Source organism: Leucoraja erinacea, chromosome 9, assembly GCF_028641065.1.
Source record: "Leucoraja erinacea ecotype New England chromosome 9, Leri_hhj_1, whole genome shotgun sequence".
NCBI lineage: Eukaryota > Metazoa > Chordata > Chondrichthyes > Rajiformes > Rajidae > Leucoraja > Leucoraja erinaceus.
The window spans coordinates 2,595,984-2,615,581 of NC_073385.1; the positions used below are offsets into that span (position 1 = coordinate 2,595,984).

At 40.7% G+C, this 19,598-nt stretch overlaps 1 protein-coding gene across 2 annotated transcripts; it reads right to left on the bottom strand.

Moving 5' to 3' along the window:
- Positions 1-334: 334 nt before the first annotated feature.
- On the bottom strand, positions 335-19,230 carry LOC129699974 (galactocerebrosidase-like). 2 transcript variants are annotated; one of them, XM_055640090.1, is made up of 7 exons: positions 19,071-19,230; positions 16,613-16,681; positions 11,750-11,813; positions 8,726-8,839; positions 6,027-6,166; positions 3,803-3,841; positions 335-1,192 (listed from the first exon to the last, which is right to left on the bottom strand). In XM_055640090.1, the coding sequence occupies exons 1-7, from the start codon at positions 19,194-19,196 to the stop codon at positions 1,061-1,063; spliced, it is 684 nt and encodes a 227-aa protein (XP_055496065.1). In that variant the 5' UTR covers positions 19,197-19,230; the 3' UTR covers positions 335-1,060. The 2 variants fall into 2 exon arrangements, with proteins under 2 accessions (XP_055496065.1, XP_055496066.1); XM_055640091.1 differs by lacking the exon at positions 335-1,192 and adding an exon at positions 2,114-2,592 and having other exon boundaries at positions 19,071-19,229.
- Positions 19,231-19,598: the final 368 nt, after the last annotated feature.

Genomic DNA, 19,598 nt, shown 5'->3' on the forward strand with positions numbered 1-19,598 from the left:
ATTCAGGTTTCCTAAGTGGGACAGAGGCATTATAAGGGTAGCCGTGGAGGATTGTTTTTCTGACTGGAGGTCTGAGACCAGTGGAATGCTCCAGGGGTTGGTGTCATGTCCACTGTTGTTTGTTATTACATTAACAAGTTGGTTGACAATGCACTTAACATTATTACTAAATATGCAATGACACCAATATTGGTTGTACAGTGGACAGTGAGGAAGGATATCTATGTTTACAATAGTTATTAGATCAAAAAGAATCAAAATGCTGCACGAATGCTGCATCTCTGGGAGACATTTTTCTTCGGAGCTTAGGCTGAAGCGTGACCTTATTGAGATGCGCAAGATTTACGAGGAGCATGTACAAGGTGAACGCTCACAGCATTTTTCCACGGAGTAGATGATTCTAAAATTAGAGGGCATAGACTTAAGGTGAGAGGGCAGGTATTCAATAGGGATCACATTGGCAACTTTTTCACTCAGAGGGTGGCCCATATATGGAATGAGCTGCCAGAGGAAGATACAATTTCAACTTTCAAAAGACGTGTGGACAGATATATGGATAGGGAGGGTTTAGAGTGATACGGGCAAATGGGACTAGCCAGAATATGTGCTTGGATAGCATGGACAAAGTGGGCCAAATGCACGTTTCCATGCAACATAGCTTTATGGTTATAAGCGTTCATTTACGTACTCTGGTGCTGGGTGAAGGGCATGTAATTAAAATGCAAAGCCATTGAGCTGTTCCCTTATGATCTGTTTTTTTTTTGATGATCCAACCTGGCTTTTTGTTCTTAACCCATCAAATTTAAGCCTATTCTTCCTGAAAGACCACAAAAAGGTCCAGCAGAAATATATTCACGCTGAGGATAAAATATCATGAAAAATACAACTCAAACCAAAATCAGATTGTACACTACTGCCAGTGAAACAGGATATCAAATGCCCATAATCCACAATAGTTCTCAATAAAATCCTGTACGTCAATTCAAACTCTGCCTGCACCATGAAGAAAGAAAAGATTCATAAGAGCTGACATTTTATGATGCAATTTAGCCTCAAAAACTTACCCTATAATTTCAACTGCGTCACTTAGGTATGGATCAACTATTAAATCATTTGCGATTCCCCACTTTCCATCTGCAGCAATAATACCAACATTCTTTAAACCAACTTTATCCAGTGATTGACGCAGAACCTTTGCAACAGATAAGAATGAAAATCACTGGACTAACAACGAAAATAGGAACTAAAAGTCACCGTGAAAACTCACACATGCGAGGCATCTTACAAGGGCAGAACCTGGGAGCAAACAGAATTCAAACTAACATAGTTGTTGCCTTAGGGGGTCAGAGATCCAGGTTCAATCCTGCCCATGGGTGCTGTCGGTACAGAGTTTGTATGTTCTTCCCTGACTTGCGTGGGTTTTCTCCTGGTGCTCTGGTTTCCTCCCGCACTCCAAAGACATACAGGTCTGTAGGTTAATTGGCTTTAGTAAAATTGTAAATTGTCCCCAGTGTGTGTAGGATAGTGTTAGTGTGCGGGGATCGCTGGTCGGCACAGATTCTGTGGGCTGTAGGGCCTGTTTCCGCGTTGTTTCGTCAAACTAAACTAAACAAGGCTCATCACCATAGTTAGAGGGCAAAAGAAAGTACAGACAAATTAGGAAATGGCAAATAAGCGACATATGGGACTTTAAATGACTTAAGTTTGTAGAATGGAAGGAAGTAAACAAAGTGGCCTCACCACTGTGAACTACCGGGAAAAATCACAGAGACTTCATGATGATTTGTACAATGTAATAAAGCTGAAGAAAGACAGTAAGTGAGAAAGAATAAGCAGAGTGACCATAAGAACAAATAACAGACAGAAAGGCAGCTGGAATGGAGATCGCCTGGAAGACAGAAGGGGAGAAGGATCAACTAATTCACTATTTTTTGTATCTAGGTAGAATTATTTGGCAACCATAGCTCTGGACACTATCCTGGCTCTGGTGCTGAAGAACAGTACTGCAGAAATAGCCACAGCTTGTCCATTATAACTCCAACCGTTCTACCATCTTATAAAGTGGAATATTACCCAGCATGTCTTGTCGACATGATAGGATGACAACTACTTTTTAATCTTTATAGTACATCAAAATACCATGCTGCCGTTTCTCATCTGCGCCATTCATATGGTGAAGGTGCTCACACGTTGTTAGCTTGCGTGTTCCAGGATTAAGACTTGGTAATAACATACATCAAGGGCTGGATGGTGTGTGCCTTGGAGAATGTGCAGCCGGGAATGCTACAAAGTATTTTCTACTCTCGACCTTCTAGACAGAGGGGTTTTAGTTTTGTGAGCTGTTCTGTGTTTTTGGCTCATTAACATGCATCCAGGGTTGGGTGGTATGTGCAAGTTACTGTAGTACAATTTGTAAATGGCTTGCACTAAAACGAGTTATCATTGTCTAAAGGAAGATGTTCTTTCTGGCAGCAAAAGAGGTGCCAAGCAAGCAGGCTACCATCTTGCATATTCTTGGGCTTCCTGGAGTGATGCACTTCTAGCGCTCTTGAAATGCTTCTTGAAAGCATTGTACTACTTCATCTGTGATTTCTAACAAATTACAATAATTTACAAGTTATATCAAATTAATATATAATCAGTTCAAGGAAAAAAATATGGGGAGTTTAATTGAACAAAAGATTGAGGAAAATAGAAACCAACTGATGAACATTCACATTCACTTGTCTTATTGACTCTATTCAAATACACAATTTTCCAAAACATTGCTCAGTCATAAAAAAATCATCCTTCATTACAAATTCAACATTTATCAGTGTGGTAGTGACAATATATTGAACTTTGCAACTAAATTTGAAGTCTATTGAGAATAAAGCAGGGAGGGAAGGCTGATGCTACTATGTAAGCTGCTCAGTACTGACTGGATCTGAAATTCTTGGTACACCTTTCCAAATGTAAACGTGGTAAACATTGAAAATTCTTCTCACACGAGGCAAAATTTACATTATATACATTTCCACAAATAATATTAAAAAAGCCAGTGACACTTGCTACAGATGAAATAGGAGCAAAAACAGCCAGAGCTCTTCTACTTTCTCAAAACAAATGGAAACAAAGATTGTTCTGGACATAATGATAACCTTAATCACAGAAATCATCTCTTTGTATCGTGCTAAAATATAAAACCAGTTGTTGTAATTTTATATAATCGTTTTAAATGTTGCCTACAAAATGCTACCATTTTAATAAATATAAATAAATTTACTCTTGGGATTTTGACATTAACATACACACATGGCTGGATGGCATGCGCAAGTTACTGTAGTACAATTTTCCAAATAATAAATGTATATATAAATTTTTTAATAAATTTGCACAAAGTTTTTTGGGTAAACCAATAAAATGTAAAACAAAGTTTAAAGAAAACTTCATATACTTGCTCAAAATATAAATGTATTCAAAACTTATTAAACATTTACATTTCATAAATTAGGCGTAAAAAAAAAAAATTAGATATAAATATTTAATGGAAGAAAATCAAAAAATAGTCTGCAACAAAAATTATTGTAAGAGCTCCCTTTCCCACCAGCTCAATAATCTGGTTTCCTCCTAAATCCAAACGATATGCTGATGGTTTAGCTGGATGCAAGGGAATCAGTGCGGAGTTGAAGGTCATGTGGGAGAGAATGGGTTACAGGGAAATAAGTGGGAGGATGGGAATACTCAGTGTTAAAATGGCCTACTGGGCAGAACGGCTGTCTTCTAGGTCTTAAGAATATGTGAAAAAAAAGGAGAAACTTACCATTATATATTTTCTGTTATAACTTCTCTCATTCCAAATCTAGGACAGAAATGTAAAATAATCATATTAGGAACATTATTATTTGATTTTGCACATACTATTCTTAAATAAAAACTAGTGCCTACCTTATAACACCATAAACTTCACCACCAATTGTTTCACATTTAAAATAAAACAAAATGCATCTATGACCATGTACATTTAGGAACACAATTATTTTCCTTCCAGACGAAACTCCATTGACCTTTCTTCCACATTGGAAATATCAGAATAAGTTTAGCGTGAGAAAGACAAAGTTTAAAAGTGTGGGGCAATGGAGGGCACCTGAAACACGGTGCCAATGGTGCTGGTGGAGGCAGATACAATAGTGACATTTAAGAGACTTTTAGAGAGGCACATGGGTATGTAGGGAATGGAAGGAAATGGATCACGTGCAGGCAGATGAGATTAGTTTTATCTTTGTATCATGTTTGGCACAGACTTTGTGGGCTGAATGGCCTGTTCCTGTTCTCTACTGTTCCATGTTCTATTGTATTAATAGCTTAACCCACTTATTAGAAACATAGAAAATAGGTGCAGGAGTTAGTCTGGCATGCGTGGGATTTTAGTGTTACCGGAATTGTGGTATCAGATTTTCCAGGCTTTTGGCTGTTATTCCAATTAATACTCCAACACGCTTTTAATACACTTTTTTTTTTAAGGTGTGACACAATGATATCCTTGCAATTTTCTTGCAAACCTGGTAGGTTTAAATGTAGTGTGGAAGCCATGGCCTTTCTATGTTCATGGAAGACACCAATCTACACACAGTGAGCCAGATTTCAAACCATCAGTATTTCCATTCAATTGGCTATATTTAAGAGGAAGTTAGATGTGGCCCGTGTGGCTAAAGGGATCAGTGGGTATGGAGAGAAGGCAGGTACAGGATACTGAGTTGGATGATCAGCCATGATCATATTGAATGGCGGTGCAGGCTCGAAGGGCCGAATGGCCTACTCCTGCACCTATTTTCTATGTTTCTATGTTTCTTTGGAAGATCCCCCCTCAATCTTCTAAATTCTAGCGAGTACAAGCTGAGTCTATCCAGTCTTTCTTAATATTATCTTTGAGAAATTTGTGAATACGTTAACTAAAATCCCTTCAATGTTTGCACCTTACTAAATATAGTGCGATTTGGATTACATTTAATCTCCAAGCTGTTTCTTCTGAAAGGATATAATTTCACACAAAGCCATTAAAGCAATTCACTAGCCTAAATTCTGCATTATTCACAAAAACTTTAAATTTGTACTTGCTGCACCCAATTCCACAGCATTTGTATTAACAAGAAAAGCATCTGTCTAATTGCATAATTATTGCCAGGGACAAAACCATCTGCTCTCTTTTTTCTATTGCTTGAAAGATTGTACCACCCCTTTTCAATCTTATTCGTTCATTTTCTGAATAAACTGTATGTAACACTTCATCAAATGCCTTTTACAGAATAATAATAAACTTTATTTCGGACTCATGGTCCAGACAAGGGACAACAATACATAAAAATATATTGCATATAAAAAACATCATAAAATACATATAAAATCTTAGATCACTTATAAAAGCATCATAAATTATATATTAAAAAAACAATACATTAATTAAAATCCAGAATAAAAAGGAATGATAAATGTCCTACAACAAGACAGCTATGCCAGCGTCTCCACAACTGGGATTGGTAGCGTGTAGTGCTAACCCTTACGCTTGACAATGTCACGTCACATACACCATATTTATTGCACTACCTCATTAAAAGACCTTGTTATTTCATCAATATGAGTAACTTTTAAATAAAATATGCTCAACTTCAAATTCTTCAAACTCTGTTATGTTTTTCAATTGATTTAGTAATGCTCCATATAATTATAAAATCTATGTAGTCATTTAGCATCATTGCTCTCTTTGATAATTTTATGAATTTTTCTGGAGTGCTACAAAAAAGTCTGATGTTTACTTTCCCAGTGCCATATTCTCCTAATTTCTGAAACTACATACCCAACACGGTATAATTAAATCTTGCTAATAAAAGGTAGGTTTTTATCCTACAATCATCAGCGATTCCATTTTGGAATTGTGTCTCTGAAACAGTGAATTAATTCAACATCATCTGCACATTAACATTTATGTGATATTATTGCAAACTAAACAACATGAGATAAGCTCTATTTCATTAAATATTTCTACTAACCCCAACATAATCAATATCGAGATGATGATACAATTTAGCGCCATGAATCCATGAAGAAATATAAAAGGCAGTTCTGTCTGGGTAAACATATGGCCAGTTCTCTCCACCACTAATCCAAGCAGGGAAAGCCCAGGGTAGTCCTGATAAGTGAAAGAAAAAAATTGCTTAACACACAAATAACAATCAGGCAATATTAAATGGATAACAAGGGAAACCAGGGATATCAAAACAAAAGATGAAGCGTACAAATTAGCGAGAAAAAGCAGCCTACCAGAGGACTGGGAGAAATTCAGAAGAGTTTTCCAGCAGAGGAGGACAAAGGGCTTAATTAGGAAAGGGAAAATAGAAAATAGATTATGAAAGAAAAGTGGCAGGGAACATCAAAACTGACTGCAAATGTTTTTATAGATATGTGAAGAGAAAGAGATTAGTTAAAACAAATGTAGGTTCCTTGCAGTCAGAAACAGGTGAATTGATCATGGGGAACAAGGACATGGAAGACCAATTGAATAACTACTTTGGTTCCGTCTTCACTAAGGAAGACATAAATAATCTGCCGGAAATAGCAGGGGACCGTGGGTCAAATGAGATGGAGGAACTGAGTGAAATCCAGGTTAGCCGGGAAATGGTGTTAGGTAAATTGAATGGATTAAAGGCTGATAAATATCCAAGGCCGGATAGGCTGCATTCCAGAGTACTTAAGGAAGTAGCCCCAGAAATAGTGGATGCATTAGTGATAATTTTTCAAAACTCTTTAGGTTCTGGAGTAGTTCCTGAGGATTGGAGGGTAGTTATTGTAACCCCACTTTTTAAAAAGGGAGGGAGAGAGAAAACGGGGAATTACAGACCAGTTAGTCTAACATCGGTAGTGGGGAAACTGCTAGAGTCAGTTATTAAAGATGGGATAGCAGCACATTTGGAAAGTGGTGAATCATTGGACAAAGTCAGCATGGATTTCAGAATCAGAATTCTTTATTGTCATTGCATGTGTCACATACAACGAGATTACTGTGTCTCTCCATTTAAAAGAACTTCAAAACATTCACATACACATACTTTTTACACTCCCTCCCCAAACCCATCCATGGATTTACAAAATGGATTTTCGAAAGGTAAATCATGTCTGACAAATCTTATAGAATTTTTCGAGGATGTAACTAGTAGAGTGGATAAGGGAGAACCAATGGATGTGTTGTATCTGGACTTTCAGAAGGCTTTCGACAAAGTCCCACATAAGAGATTAGTATACAAACTTAAAGCACACGGTATTGGAGGTTCAGTATTGATGTGGACAGAGAACTGGCTAGCAAACAGGAAGCAAAGAGTAGGAGTAAACGGGTCCTTTTCAGAATGGCAGGGAATGACTAGTGGGGTACCGCAAGGCTCAGTGCTGGGACCCCAGCTATTTACAATATATATTAACGATTTGGACGAGGGAATTGAATGCAACATCTACAAGTTTGCGGATGACACGAAGCTGGGGGGCAGTGTTAGCTGTGATAGTGATAGAAAGATCATAGTACATTTTACTGTGGCCAATCAACCAGCAAGCCTTTTGGATGTGGAAGGAAACTGGAACCTTTAGGATGTGGAGGGAAATCCACATGGTCAGAATCAGAATCACACTTTATTCGCCAAGTATGTTTGCAACATACGAGGAATCTCATTGGCCAGGTCAGTCATACAATTAAGAGTAACAGATCACTTCAAAACACATTTTAACATGAACATTCACCACAGTGACTCCTGCACATTCCTCACTGTTCTCTCATGTTAATATATATATAGTGTTATGCAGAGTTATATAATGTTAGGCATTGAGGGGGGCGTGGGATGGGTGGGGGAGGGGGGGTAAAGTTAAAGAACATAAAGAAAGGACCAGGAGGAAATAATGGAGAAATTGAATTGATTTGACAGGAATTATGAAAAGAGATAGAAAATGGAAAAAATTGGATGGTCATATAAAATGTCTTACTGACCTCTTTCTGCAAGTACATTAAGAATAAGCAAATACATACAACTAATGTTAATAATAATAATACATTTTATTTATGGGCGCCTTTCAAGAGTCTCAAGGACACCTTACAAAAATTTAGCAGGTAGAGGAGATACATGTAAGGGGAAGGAAATAAATAGTAGAGACATGACTAGTACACAAAGTAAAGACAGAATTCAATTCAAAACACAATACGAGGCAATTAATGCACAGATGAAAAAGGAGGGGGACGTGGGGCTAAGGATAGGCAGAGGTGAAGAGATGGGTCTTGAGGCGGGACTGGAAGATGGTGAGGGACACGGAATTGCGGATCAGTTGGGGGAGGGAGTTCCAGAGCCTGGGAGCTGCCCTGGAGAAGGCTCTGTCCCCAAAACTGCGGAGGTTGGACTTGTGGATGGAGAGGAGACCGGCTGATGTGGATCTGAGGGACCGTGAGGTTTGGTAGGGGGAGAGGAGGTCAGTGAGATATGGGGGGGGGCAGATGGTGGAGGGCTTTGTAGGTGAGAACCAGGATTTTGTAGGTGATCCGGTGGGAGATGGTGAGTGATGTTGAGTGATGGGTGCTTATTAGAATTAAAGCACCAAATTCTCAGTTCAATGGTCAGTTTTTGATGAACCGTTTATCTACCTAAATTCCATAAATATGTCATTTGGTGTTAAGCCACAAAGATTTCAACCAGTTGAACATTGTTATTACACATACCAACTAATTTAATATTAGGATTCCTTTTCTTTGCTTCTTTCATCAGCCACCACTCATATCCTCGGAAATAATTTTCATCATCTTCATAGTGCATATGTGACGGCTCTGTCCCATCTGTAAAGAAATATTATATCCTTCATATAAATTTTGTTAAATGATGCAACTATATATATTAAAATATGTTAGATGTCTTAAGTTATGAAGGCTTATCACACTGATGGTGACAACACACACCAGATAGATTGAAAATACATGACTGTCAGTTAACACTTAGGAAAAGACCCCAGCAATATGAGAAAGTTTTCCAAAATTGATTTGAAAAATAGGGTATATCAGTGAGAGACAGAAAGTGGAAGAAAGAGTGCGCATGCACAAAACTATGCAGATAAAGGACAAGAATTTGTTAGGGTTATTGACCGATAACATTTATTTACTTATTCAAGTGGAAAGTCATGATCTTTCTATCACTATTTTATGTTCTCTCATTTAATTCTGTCTTATATTTAAGCAACCAGTACGTATATCACTCCATCATTTCCGATCTCATTTCAGTCAGTCTGATAATCTGTCAGGTTATCCGGGATGTCAAGGCAGACTTCCAAAACAAGCTGGATTCTGTTACCAGGATGTGTGAGACAGAGCCAGTGGGATAGGGGGATGCACTCAGGTGAAGCATGTGATGGCATTCTGACCATATCAGTCGCCTGGCATATCTGAGGAAGGACATTCTTGCCATAGAGGGAGTGCAGAGAAGGTTCACCAGACTGATTCCTGGGATGTCAGGACTGTCTTATGAAGAAAGACTGGATAGACTTGGTTTATACTCTCTAGAATTTAGGAGACCGAGAGGGGATCTTATAGAAACTTACAAAATTCTTAAGGGGTTGGACAGGCTAGATGCAGGAAGATTGCTCCCGATGTTGGGGAAGTCCAGGACAAGGGGTCACAGCTTAAGGATAAGGGGGAAATCCTTTAAAACTGAGATGAGAAGAACTTTTTTCACACAGAGAGTGGTGAATCTCTGGAACTCTCTGCCACAGAGGGTAGTCGAGGCCAGTTCATTGGCTATATTTAAGAAGGAGTTAGATGTGGCCCTTGTGGCTAAGGGGATCAGAGGGTATGGAGAGAAGGCAGGTACGGGATACTGAGTTGGATAATCAGCCATGATCATATTGAATGGCGGTGCAGGCTCGAAGGGCCGAATGGCCTACTCCTGCACCTAATTTCTATGTTTCTATATTTCTATCCACCAATCAAACTGAGCTTCCAGCTTGTTTTGGTAGCCTGTCTTGACATCCCTGATAGAAGAGTCTCGACCTGAAACGTCACCCATTCCTTCTCTCCAGAGATGCTGCCTGTCCCGCTGAATTACCCCAGCATTTTGTGTCTATCCCTGATAGCCTTGCAGAGAGTTGTGAATTTGTGGAATTCTCTGCCACAGAAGGCAGTGAAGGCCAATTCACTGGATGTTTTCAAGCAAGAGTTAGATTTAGCTCTTAAGGCTAAAAGAATCAAGGGATATGGGGGGAAAAGCAGGAACGGGATACTGATGTTAATGATCAGCCATGATCATATTGAATGGCCTACTCCTGCACCTATTTTTCTATGTTTCTTGAGATCATTCTTGGCAGCAGGAGAAGGGCCGCGGGTGTGGTAATAACAAATTAAACCAGGCTGTATTCAAATATTCTGCTGTTGCTCATTTAGACTTCTAAAGCAACAAATTGTTATTTCTCCATATTCCGTTCTGTCCTTTTTAAGTTTGTAGTTTTATTTCTGTTGTCTTTTATATTTTCATATCAATCCTCAACTTGAGGTGTGCTTTGTCATTTGAAAGGTGCCGGTCAACACTGTCAATCTTCCTCGGATTAGCTTTCATAGGGCTAAACTTTAAGAAAGTGACTGCCTAGATCAATACCCTATATGGGTTCTCAATTTGTGCCCCAATCAACAGGCCATTCTTCGCTGATATTTACCTTTCACTTCAACAGTCTTCTGGGCCAGCTTGCTTCAAGGAAACCTCCATCATTCCCATTGACAAGAAAAATAAAGCGACCCGTCTCAAAAATTGCTGCCCAGTAGTTCTAACATCGACCATAATGAAGTGCTTTGAAAGATTGTTAAACACTCACATTTTCCCCAGATGTCCGGACAATATACACCCCCTGCAATTTGCAGACAGATAAAATACATCTTTGGAGACACCATCTCTCTTGCATTCAGCCATGGATCACATTGATAATATGAACAAATACACCGACCCAGCAGTCTGAAGAAAAGTTCTGACCCGAAACATCACCTATTCTCAAGAGATGCTGCTTGACCCGTTGAGTTACTCCAGCAGTTTGTGTCTATCTTCAGTATAAACCAGCCTCTGCAGTTCCTTCCTACACAATAAGAATGCCTATGTCTGGATGGGGCTCCGTCTTCAACTGGCTTCTGAATTCCCTGACCGGCAGACATCAGTTGGTTGGAATTAGTCTAAGTGCTGGAGTAACTCAGCGATCAGTCTTAAGAAGGGTCTCGACACGAAACATCACCTACCCATATTCTCCAGAGATGCCACTCGACCTGCTGAGTTAATCCAGCTCTTTGTGTCTTCTTCTGTTGAAAGTCCCCATCATTTTCTGTTTTTTATTTCAAATGGTTAGCATTTTTATTCTTCCCAATGCATTGTTTTCTTTCCATATTTAAAATGTTTGACCTGTTCTGCACTAGCAAGCACTGTCAGTTTATAGGATGATAAGTATTTCAAAAACTGGAATGACATCAAACAGTTTGCTTTTTCTGTTTCAACTACCTGAATGTAAGATTAAAATGGGAGTTGATTTTTCTGCAGGGATTTAGCCCAGCATTGCTCATAACTTTCACAGTTGATCAGTGGAAACTTTACAGAAATGCTGCTTGGCAGATCTACCATGCAATACTAGACAATTTGGAGAACACAGGCAGAGAGCCAACCTTGATAATGTCTTACTCAACGTCACAGTCAAGTAAATAGATTTTGACAAAAATAATTCCTACCTGTTGTTTGGGCATCACCACCAATCTCCACTTTCAAAATATGCAAAGATGCGCCGAAGTTTGGCTGACAACAGAAAACACATAATCTGTACAGGTTAGCGTGATTAGGTTATTAAATGCCAGAATTGCATTTTTATTCATCACTATATAGTTTAATGAATTGCTGAAGGCGGATGCAAAACAATATTCTATTTATATAGAAAATGCTGAAATTACAGAGATTTTGTAGCACCTGCAAACAAAAAGAGCAGTGTTAAACTTTCAGGTAAATAAGCATTTATTAAATCTGGAAAACAAAAGACATAACTGGGAACAAATTATTCATAATAAAATGTCGTCAAGGTGGCGAATGATCTTTTGACCTAACATATCAAGCTTTGAGATGGAGACTGAGAGGAGAAGGGAGGAAAGAACAAAGGAGGCATGACATTGTCACGGTAAGAAATCATACGGATACAGAAGAAATTGATGAAAATTATCCTTGAAGGATTTCAACTATGCGGACAGACTAGAACATTTGATGTGTTTCATCAGGGGAAAATTGCAATGGAACCCAATGACATTATTGAAATAAGGATATAAGAAATATATAATTAGAGTAGATAAAAATAAACTATTCCCATCGACAGAGGGATTAGAATGAAGTTATAGAATGAAGCAAAAGGAACACTAGAAAAAACTTTTTATGCATCGATTAGTTAGGATTTGGGATGCATTGTCAGCGGACATTCAAGTGTAGCATTCATAATGGAGCTGAATAAACATCTGAAAGGAAAGAATTTGCAAGGCTGTGGGAGCATTTGGATTACTCCTGTAGTCGGCATGGATTCAGTGGGCCAAAGTACTTCCTTCTGTCCAGCAACTATGTGTGATTCATTAGTGGGAATTCCAAAAACCCAGTTAATCTGGAATCGACAATCTTTCGAATAACAATTGAGTTTATTTCTACCCAGATACAGGGCAGGTTATGACAGGGCTTCGTTCTCGAGAACTGTTTATGACCTGTACAATTGACAAGTCAGAAATGAGGTTGCCTGACAATATATATATATAAATAAAATCACAGGCCAAACAAGGGCCACGTGTAGTTACACTGGAGCGTGTCATTCAACCAGACTTCTCTGCAAGATACAATGATATTGTTGTGAACGGAATTACCACACAGCAGAAGAAGGCTGCTCAAATACAGAGACTAAAATAATTAATTGTATTAATTAATCCAATTACCAGCAAAACAAATCTACTTCTTTTTATAGTTGTTGATAATCTAACAGGAAGTAAATTGAAGATAAGACATAAAATGCTGGAGTAACTCAGCGGGACAGGCAGTATCTCTGGAGGGAAGGAATGCGTGACGATTCAGGTCGAGGCCCTTCTTCATGGTAAATTGGTTGCCCAAAAGAAAGAAAATAATCTCCAAGTGACTTCTCCTTTCATCGCGCACACACACACACACATGCACGCTCACTGACTTGTTCTAGTTGCTTTCATGAGATTGGTACAAGGACTGCCTTGAAAAATATCTCTTACTGATGAGGTATGAAAAAAAAACAATTTTAAAAATAATTTAAATAGTTAAATTAACTATATTATGAAAATACACTATAAATTTTGTAAATCTAAAAAACCCCAGAAAATGCTGACAACACTCAACAGAAACATAGAAATTAGGTGCAGGAGTAGGCCATTTGGCCCTTCGAGCCTGCACCGCCATTCAATATGATCATGGCTGATCATCCAACTCAGTATCTCGTACCTGCCTTCTCTCCATACCCTCTGATCCCCTTAGCCACAAGGGCCACATCTAACTCCCTCTTAAATATAGCCAATGAACTGGCCTCAACTACCCTCTGTGGCAGAGAGTTCCAGAGATTCACCACTCTCTGTGTGAAAAAAGTTCTTCTCATCTCGGTTTTAAAGTATTTCCCCCTTATAGAAACATAGAAACATAGAAATTAGGTGCAGGAGTAGGCCATTCGGCCCTTCGAGCCTGCACCGCCATTCAATATGATCATGGCTGATCATCCAACTCAGTATCCCGTACCTGCCTTCTCTCCATACCCCCTGATCCCCTTAGCCACAAGGGCCACATCTAACTCCCTCTTAAATATAGCCAATGAAGTGGCCTCAACTACCCTCTGTGGCAGAGTTCCAGAGATTCACCACTCTCTGCGTGAAAAAAGTTCTTCTCATCTCGGTTTTAAAGGATTTCCCCCTTATCCTTAAGCTGTGACCCCTTGTCCTGGACTTCCCCAACATCGGGAACAATCTTCCTGCATCTAGCCTGTCCAACCCCTTAAGAATTTTGTAAGTTTCTATAAGATCCCCTCTCAATCTTCTAAATTCTAGAGAGTATAAACCAAGTCTATCCAGTCTTTCTTCATAAGACAGTCCTGACATCCCAGGAATCAGTCTGGTGAACCGTCTCTGCACTCCCTCTATGGCTATCCCTCTATATCCTTAAGCTGTGACCCCTTGTCCTGGAGCGAAGGAATAGGTGACATTTCGGGTCGAGACGCTTTGTCAGTCTCGACCCAAAACGTCACATATTTCCTTCGCTCCATAGATGCTGCCTCACCCACTGAGTTTCTCCAGCATTTCTGTCTACCTTCGATTTTCCAGCATCTGCAGTTCCTTCTTAAACACTCAACAGAAGTATCACTGAAAAATTGTATCATTTTTCAGTGATACAGTTAGCATCAGGTATCACGGAAAAAAATTGTGTTACAAAAATGATAACTATTCTAGAGTCAAGCGTGTTTAATTGTCATATGTACCAAAACAATACAATGAAATTCTTGCAGCAGCATAACAGGTCTGTAAAGACAATTCTCAATAGATAACAAAATGAACAATCAAAAAAAGTTCATTAAATTTAAAAAATGTGTATAAATGTCATTAATATTCGCAATCTATGTATCACTGCTTTCTTTATAGAAAACGGAATCGTGCAAAACAATTCCTAAAACGCGATTAACATTACAAAGTTTCATAAAGTAAAACTAAACCGAATCTAATCATTTCCACAATAACCAATGCATGTTAACTATATCAATTGTTATAATTATCTGCTGCACTAGGAAGGAAGCCTTTTAAACTTTATTGCTTTTTCAGCTGCAATTGGAAGCAATTTAAAAGGCTGAAATCACCGAGACAAACATCAAAGCAAATTTCATTTTAACTTTTAAACTTCTATTAACACAGAACTGTTTTCTTCTGTGCATCAATTGTCCCCTATACAATTAACATAATAGCTAAGTAAAGATTTAAATGTAAGATGCAAGTGTCCCATAGCTCAAACACTGATCATGCAATTTTAGGCAACGACATGAAAATTTACTTAAATGAACAATATTACTGTGCCGTGTTCAACGTTAAACTATTCCAATGCTTGCTACAATGTTGGTTTCAATCAGGCAGCATCCATTCTCTAACTTCAAGTAACCCCGGCATTCCCTCTCTCTCTATCCCTCCCACACCAAAGTTGTACAGGTGCACAACCTTTTATCCGGTGTTCCGGAAACCGAAAAACTCCGAAAACCGGCCATTTTTTCCAGATGTCATCTGCGCACCAAAGCTCGCGTTTTGCGCCAAACTTGACCCGAAACGACCCACGGTCAACCCAGGTCTGTACTACTGTAGCGGCTGCCTCCTCCCCGGAGACGCTTAAACATCTGTAAATCATTGCTTAAATGTTAGTCAGTTAGTTTGGAGGGCTTTTATGTGAAGGGAGGGGGGGGGGGGGGGGGGGGGGGTGTGAAGGGGTAAACTTTAATTCTTAGTCCCCTACCTGGTCGGAGAGGCGGGGAGCGGTCAATGCCTTACCAGGTCGCCGTGCAGTAAGCTCCGCAGCGCTGTGGCCGGTGGGGCTGCGGGCGGCGCCGGTTGTAGCTCCGACCCCGGCAACTCTACCCCTGGCTGCGAGGCGCTCCAAATCCAGCGCCGCCCGTGGCCGGACGCCCCAGCTCCGCGAATGTCGGGAGTCGGCGGCGTCGCAGCGCTGGGATACCAGCGGGGAGCGGGCAATGCCTTACCGGGTCGCCGTGCGGCAAGCTCCGGAGCGCTGTGGCCGCCGACCCAACATTCGCGGGGCGTCGCTGGATTTGGAGCCGCGCAGCCAGGGGTAGAGTTGCCGGGGTCGGAGCTGCAACCGGCGCCGCCCGCGGCCGGACGGAGCCCCCAGCTCCGTGAGGTTGGGAGTCGCCGACCAGGTAGAATTAAAGTTTCCCCCTTCACCCCTACTCCACCACCACCACATAAAACCCCTCCAAACTAACTGACTAACATTTATGCAATGATTCTCCCGGTCTCCGGGGAGGAGGCAGCTGCTCCAGACTTTTCAAGACTTATCCCTAACCAGTCTAAAGAAGGATCTCGACCCGAAACGTCACCCATTCCTTCTCTCCAGAGATGCTGCCTGTCCCGCTGAGTTACTCTAGCTTTTTGTGTCTATCTTCGAAATTTATCATACTCTTTCTTTACCACTCTACCACCTACTGTGTTTCAGTGGGCTATGAACTTGGATCCAAAGATCCCCCTGCACATCAATACTTAAAGGTCTTGCCATTATCTGTATACTTTCCCTTTACATAATTGCCCTCCTAAAGTATATTATCACACACATGCTCAATTTATAATTCATCTGCCATATCTCTGAAATAAGCCATGGGACTCTTAACTATTTGGTTTGACATTGAGCTACAGTTAAATTCAATTCAATCAGAATAGTATAAATACCCCCTTTTGCACACAAAAAATAAAAAGCTACCCACAGCATTGTCATTTTTTTCAGGTTGTCAAATATTGTTAACTTTGTTTTATCTGCAATATTCACCAATTCATCAATCTGAATTTAAATCCTACCTTGAATAAATAGTCCAAGATTTGGCTGCGATAAGGCTCTTGGTAGTTTACAAGAAGTCGTGAAGTTGCCTATACCAAAATAATTTAACAATTCTTAATCATTACTTAAAATGAAAATGCAACATCAATTATAGATAGATCATTTAATTTCTGTAAATTAGACCATTATTGTTCAACATAAATGGCAAAGTACATAGTTGTTATGCTTGAAGTTCCACATCTGAAATGTGGGCATATTAATTGAAGGCTAATTATATTTCAAAAGAAAAATAGGAAGGTTTAAAACAGATGGAAGTGAGAAAAAAATTGTAATTACTGGAAATCTAACTTAAATGCAGAACAATGCTGGACAGGTTTTAAATTATGACAGTAGAGAAATTATTTTTTTGCTGATATGAGTTATTGATTTGACATGTTGACTTTCTCTCTCCGACACTGCCTGCCCTTCAGAATGTTTTTGTTTCAGACTTTCCGAATACAAAATTTTATTTGAAATGTACTCACACTGAATGTTATCGTCCATATTATTCATTAATAATAGCAAATATCACAGCAGTGCAGTGTATCACTGCACGAGTATCAGAAATGTGGGCTGATTATTGAGAGTCCTGCTATGGCAGGTACTTACATAAATTTGACATTTTCTATAAAACTAGTATTCTCTACATCTAGACACAAGGAACTGAATGTAGAGGAAAAAAACACAAAGTGCTGGAGTAATTAGTAGGTCAGGTAATATCTCTGGGAAAAATGGATTGGTGACTTTTCAGGTTTGGACCCTTCTTCAGACTTCTCAGAGACTGAAGAGTCTCAAACCAATACAACACCGATCCATGTTCTCCAGAGATACTGCCTGACATGCTGTGTTGCTCTTTTTCTCTACATCTAGTTTATCTTGGCGTCGGGTTCAACGCACATTGAGGGCCAAAGGGATGTTCCTGTTCTATTTTATGTTCTAAAAACTACCACTAACAATGGATATCAACTATTCACACAAAGGGCATCTGGTTGGTTGACTGATATATTTCAGGGAGGGAAATCTATGATATTGATGTGTTCAGGCTTGTAAGGGACTCCAGAGTAACCTATGTGGGTATCAGGCGATGCACAATAAATGTTGGGCTTTCCAGCAACATACACATCTTGTGGATGACATTTTTCTTAAAAGAACAAAAATCTTCCGATATTTTAAAGTGTTTAAAAGAAGCAATCTTGCGAAATTGTTAATTCAAATCGGAAAAGCCTGTGATTTGAAACCTATCATGTCACCTATTCATACGATAGACACAAAAAGCTGGGGTCTCAGCAGGTCAGGCAGCATCTCTGGAGAAAAATAGCTGGTAGACCTTCCTCTGCCACCCATCCATGTACTTCAGAGATGCTGTCTGACCTGCTGAGTTACTCAAAGAATTTGTGGGTTTTTTTGTGCAAACCAGCATCTATAGTTCCTTGTTTCTCCATCTGAAATGCAGATAAACAAGTGTAGACTTTAATGGCAATACTCAGGTGTGTGGATATAAAGGGGAATTACAGATGTTGTTTACACCAAAGATAGACACAAAATGCTGGAGTAACCCAGCGGGACAGGCAGCATCTCTGTAGAGAAGGAACGGGTGACCCCCTTCAGACTGAGAATCAGGGTGGAGGGAGACTAGAAATATGTGGACGGGTAAGGTGTGAAAACAGCAGTTCAAAGGGGACAAAGATGTCTCTCTTCAGATCAAAGAGGACAATAATCAAGAAATGTAGAAGGATCATTGTTGGCCAAGGGGAAGGTGACAAGGATGCATACGATCAGTAGAATTAATCAGGACAGAGAAACTTGTCAAGAGAACTAGGATGTGTGAGGGATGGAGAGAGGGGATGCAAGGGTGCCTTGAAGTTAAAGTCTTAACTCATTTTAAAATTCAGATATACATTCTCCTTTATTCAAACATGCAAACCATATCAGTAGTTTGTGAGAGTGTAAAATGTACAGTAGAGTTACTATATTCAACAGTGAAATTAACTAAAGATTTGAAGAATATTGAAGGAATCAATATTCGTAGCGAAATATGAGGCGCTGTTCCTCCAATTTGCGCTGGGCTTCACTCCGACAGTGGAGGAGGCCCAGTACAGACTGGTCGGTGTGGGAATGGGAAGGGAGTTATAGTATTAAGGGGGTTAAGTATAGTATCAGTCTGAAGAAGGGTTTCGGCCCGAAACGTTGCCTATTTCCTTCGCTCCATAGATGCTGCTGCACCCGCTGAGTTTCTCCAGCTTTTCTGTGTAACCTTCGATTCTGCAGCATCTGCAGTTCCCTCTTAAACATAGTTTAAACATACTTAAGGGGGTTGCAGCCGGGGGGGCAGAAGCTTGCACTGGACTGGGACAGCATTGGCACGATGGGCTGAACAGCCTCCAACCCCCCCGTGTCGTGTCGTGTCGCGCCGGCTAACTAACATTGCCCTGGACTCACCCCGCCGCCGCTCAGGCCGCCGATGCCGTCAAACTCGGGGCCCAGGCCGGGCTTGTCGTCCAGCCGGTAGATGGCGGCCCCCGCCCGCGGACACACAGTGGAGCAGAGAAACAGCAGCGCCGCCATGACAGGCACCCGCCCCCGTCACATGGTCACAGGCGGCCCCCGTCACATGGTCACAGGCGGCCCCCGTCACATGGTCACAGGCGGCCGCCCCGTCACATGGTCACAGGCGGCCCCCGTCACATGGTCACAGGCGGCCCCCGTCACATGGTCACAGGCGGCCCCCGTCACATGGTCACACAGGCGGCCCCCGTCACATGGTCACAGGCGGCCCCCGTCACATGGTCACAGGCGGCCCCCGTCACATGGTCACAGGCACCCGCCCCGTCACATGGTCACAGGCGGCCCCCGTCACATGGTCACAGGCGGCCCCCGTCACATGGTCACATGGTCACAGGCGGCCCCCGCCACCTGGTCACAGGCGGCCCCCGTCACATGACCCCGCGCCATCGTCACTGAGGGGGG